This window comes from Jaculus jaculus, chromosome 18 (genome assembly GCF_020740685.1).
Source record: "Jaculus jaculus isolate mJacJac1 chromosome 18, mJacJac1.mat.Y.cur, whole genome shotgun sequence".
NCBI lineage: Eukaryota > Metazoa > Chordata > Mammalia > Rodentia > Dipodidae > Jaculus > Jaculus jaculus.
In genome coordinates, this window is record NC_059119.1 from 20,554,648 (window position 1) to 20,558,929 (window position 4,282).

The 4,282-nt window shown below is 49.4% G+C and overlaps 1 protein-coding gene across 1 annotated transcript; it reads right to left on the minus strand.

The window, feature by feature from the left end:
* Positions 1 to 211: 211 nt before the first annotated feature.
* LOC101609572 (mannose-binding protein A-like) lies at positions 212 to 3,950 on the minus strand. Its single transcript, XM_004657998.2, has 4 exons — positions 3,788 to 3,950; positions 2,951 to 3,067; positions 1,833 to 1,907; positions 212 to 585 (listed from the first exon to the last, which is right to left on the minus strand). The coding sequence occupies exons 1-4, from the start codon at positions 3,948 to 3,950 to the stop codon at positions 212 to 214; spliced, it is 729 nt and encodes a 242-aa protein (XP_004658055.1).
* Positions 3,951 to 4,282: the final 332 nt, after the last annotated feature.

The following is a 4,282-nucleotide window of genomic DNA, read 5'->3' on the forward strand; positions in this document are numbered from 1 at the left end:
CAGATGTGACCCCTGCCCTGCACGGGACCAGACCCTTTTGGGCCTCATGGTCAACATCTCTTCACTTGCTCATCCCACGACCACACACACCCTCCTCTACACAAAGGAATCACTCAACATCAGCCTGGGGAAACTGGCACCAAATTCTCTTTAGAAGTAGCGCTGATCTCGGCAAGGCGCCCAGGAGGGACAGAGGGGCCAGGGAGCTGCCTCAGGCTGGGAACTCACAGACCACCAGTAGAGAGGATGTACAGGAGTAGTCATTCCAGAGCCCGTCCTTCAGGATAATGACACAGTCCTCCCCCGAGCCGAAGTTATTGGGCTCATTTTGCTTCCAATTGCTGTAAGTCAGTCTCCCGCCTGTCACGTACATGAACTGGCCTTCTGTCACCTCATCCGTGATGCCCAGGAAGGCAGAGTCGTTGATCATAGCTTGGATGGCCTTGTTCTCTTCAGCATTTTTGGGAGTGGCCACAGTGCCTCGGAGCTGCCCACACAAGGCCTTCGCTTTGGAAAAAGGCATCTTCTCATGGTTGGTCACATAGAACTTCTTCCCAGACTTTTTACCCAAAGAGAAGGATTGCACTGAAATTACAGAGTAGATGAGGCTGGCTCAGTCTGGGACCCAGACAGGGCTTCAGATGCAAAACTCATTCTGTGGGAACCCAGGACTCTGAAAAGTAGTCCCATATCAAACTGTCTCAAAGAAAATCTAGCAAGAAGGCATGCCCCAGCTGCAGAGCCTCGTGGGGTACCCCACCCTTGATACCAACATGAGTTAAACATTGGCACCAGCATGGGTGAACACAGGGAGACATGTGTGGGCCTTACTTTTGGGTTTTGGCACCAGGGTAGAAGAGGGGCACCCACATTAGAACAGTGGGTGAGGAGGAAGGAACAGGGATATTTTGAAGCCCACAGACCTTTTCTCTGCTCCTTGCTAGCTCTGTGGTGTGGAATGAGTTTCCCCACACTTCCCAAATTTCTTTTCCCACACTTATAAATAAAACAAGTACAGGTGCTGGAGAGATGGCTCAGCTGTTAAAGGTGCCTGCATGCAAAGCCTGAGAGCCTGGGTTCCATTCCCCAGTACCCACACAAAGCCAGACACACTAATTGGCTGGTGGACACATCTGGAGTTTGTTTGCAATGACAAGAGGCCCTGGCGCTTGCTTGCTTAGTTTCTCTCTCTCTTTCTTTCTCTCTCTCTTTCTTTCTTTCTCTCACTCTCTCTCAATCGCTCTCACTATCTGTCACTCTGCTTGCGAATAAAAGTATAAAAATATTTTAAAAATAGTTTCATTGCTTTGCAAGGAGAGAGAGAGAATAAATGGGCATGCCAGGGTCTTTAGTCTCTGCAAACAAACTACAGACACATTCGCTACTCTGTTCATCTGAGTACTGGGAAATTGAACCCAGGTCATTAGGCTTTGCAGGCAAGAATCTTAATTGCTGAGCCATCTCTCCAACCACATAAAAATATATTTTTTTCATAAAAATGTTTTAAAAAAATAAGTCTAATAAGCTGGGTGTGGTGGCCCATGCTGTTAATCCCAGCACTTCAGAGTGTAAGTTCAAGGACAGCCTGGAACTACAGAGAGAATTCCAGGTCAGCCTGGGCTGGAGTGAGACCCTTTCTTGAAAACAAAAGCATAATGACAAGCCAGAGTTGATGAGAGAATTGAATGCAACCCCATTATAAGCAAGCTTAGACCCTGGTGGATAGGAAGTACAAAGAAGAGGTGGCCCTCTTCCACTATCCCCTTAAATCTGGGCAGCTCTAAAGGAAGACATGAGAGGCGAGAACACCCCAGGGCCAAGGAAAAGCTTACGCTTCTTGATGTGTTCCAGTTCTGATTTTAGGGTCCGTATCTCTGACTCCAAGTTCGCCAGTTTGGACTCAGCAACTGTAAAAGCAGTAGGGAGAAGGCCCTCTGTGAAAAGAGCACTTTTAAAGAGAGAGCGCAGCATTTTGGATGGACGGTGGGAAGGTTTACTAACCATCTCCTTTCACCCTTCCCTCACCACTCATTGCAGAAACACAAGGAAGCAAAAAGAAGCAAATGGAGGCTGGAGGGAAGGCTTAGCAGTTAAGGCGTTCGCCTGCAAAGCCAAAGGGCCCAGGTTCCATTCCCCAGGACCCACATTAACCAGATGCACAAGGGGGCGCACCCGTCTGGAGTTCCTTTGCAGTGGCTGGAGGCCCTGGGCGCCCATTCTCACTCTCTCCCTATTTCTCTGTCACATAAATAAATAAACATAAATATAAAAAAAAGAAGCAAATGGGGAAAATAACTGTATTCCTCCTTTTTCACATATATCTTAGCCAGTACTAGCTACCTGTTCACTATCATGATGGGTCCTTGATATTATGTTACAATGCTCCAACCCTGTAATATTATAGGAATTTATAAGAAAGTGCTCATAATTTCCACGTTGAAATTGTTTCTTTGTGATTCTTTTTCATTTCTTGGTCCAGGCAAACTACTTAATAATTTTAATTATTTTGACAGACTTTGTGGACAAATATTCGCAAAAGAGCTGCCGTTTTCCTTTTGTCCTTACTGAATTTATTTCGCTCTGGACTAAGTTGCTAAAATGTTTCCCGGTTACTCAGAGGCTCAGCGAGGCAGACTGCTTTGATGCCACTCTCGTGACAGTGGACAGGGCAAAGAACCCACTTTCCCTACGCAGCCTGGAACACACACCGGCGTTCAGCTGAAGAAAAGCCAGGACCCATCTCCTAGGGAGGCCTGATGAGGGAGCAGCCCTGCGGGGCGCTTGGCATTGGTGGGAATCCCTGATTCAGCTCCAGGTACCACTGGGTCAGGAAGCAGCAGCAATGAACATCTTCCAGTGACACAGACCACAAGGGGCGCCTCCCACTGGTCCTCCAGGCTCCAGGGCCCTGGGTCCCCTTAGCCAAGGCACACTGGGGAACACTTCCTACCTGAACTTTCGCCACGATCTCCTTTCTGGCCTTTGGGTCCTGGAAGCCCAGGAGCCCCTGTACTTCCTGGAGGTCCCAATTTCCCTGGAGGGCCCTGCAAGCCCCTGAGCCCTTGACCTGTTGGAGACAAAAGCAATATGGCCCAGGGCTTATCATTTCTCATTGTCTTTCTCTAGAAGTTCAACCCTGGATTCACACTGACCCCAAGAAAACCTCAAAGAAGAAAGATCCTTCCACCTCTCGGGACTGAATATCCTGTCTTGAGGTCCAGCCCAGCCCTGCATCACTGATCTCGATGACCTGGAATTCACTCTGTAGCCTCAGGGTGGCCTCGAACTCACGGTGATCCTCCTAACTCTGCCTCCCGAGTCCTGGCATTAAAAGCGTGTGCCCCCATGCCCAGCAAGAGCATAGGTTTTTACAAGAGATGAGACATGGGGGCTGGAGAAGATGGCTTAGTGGTTAAGGAGCTTGCCTGCAAAGCCAAAGGACTGGGGTTCAATTCTCCAGGTCCCATGTAAGCCAGATGCACAAGGTGGCTCATGTATCTGGGGTTCGTTTGCAGTGGCTGGAGTTCCTGGTGCGCCCATTCTCTCTCTCTCTCACGTGCACTCTCTCTCTCTCTCAAATAAATAAATATATTTTTTTAAAGAGACAAGAGGTGAAGAGCACCTTTGATTGGGAGGCAGTGGCATTGTGGGGAGATTATTCTGAGTGGAATTACATCGTCCATCTTGAAGGCTGAGCCTCCACAGGCCCCTGTGCTCTATCTTGGGACACAGAACTGTTTCCTGATGGAGATAAAGATGCAGGAAACCAGCATTGTCTGTTACATACCTGGGTCTCCCTTCTCTCCCTTGGGTCCATCTCGCCCATCTCTTCCTGGGGTGCCGCAGGCGACCACAGAGCAGGTCTTCAGGGCATCCTCACAGGTGTTTGGCTCTGGTGAGGACAGTCTCACCACACCCAGGAGGACAGGCAGCAGCAGAAACAGGAACATGGCCCTTACCTCAGAGTGGAAAAAGTCTAGGGAAGTAATTGCACCTTGTTTCGTCTCACCTACACCTCACTCTGGGCTGACAGCAGACCCAAGGACTATCACACCCCATGGCTCTGTCCTACTCCTGGGCCACCAGGGGAGCTGACAAGCAAAAATAAGGAGAGTCAGGTCAGGGCTAAAGCCAAGGAAGATGCAAGATAAAAAGGGCCCTGTTCTCCCAGAGGGCACACAAAGCTTAGTGGTCAGGCCCTGGGTACCCAGAGGGCCAACAGAGCCTGAAAATCACTAGCTCGATGCGTTGGCAGATTCAAGAGCCCAACCTAGCCTCTCTG

What these genes read in the sequence shown, in the direction of transcription:
- LOC101609572 (XM_004657998.2), bottom strand. Translation starts at nt 3,950, where the DNA reads ATGTTCCTGTTTCTGCTGCTGCCTGTCCTCCTGGGTGTGGTGAGACTG. An exon ending in GGGAGAGAAGGGAGACCCAG is followed by an intron (nt 3,068 to 3,787) that starts GTATGTAACAGA and finishes TGTCTCCAACAG; the next exon opens with GTCAAGGGCTCAGGGGCTTG. An exon ending in ACTGGAACACATCAAGAAGC is followed by an intron (nt 586 to 1,832) that starts GTAAGCTTTTCC and finishes CTGTAATTTCAG; the next exon opens with TGCAATCCTTCTCTTTGGGT.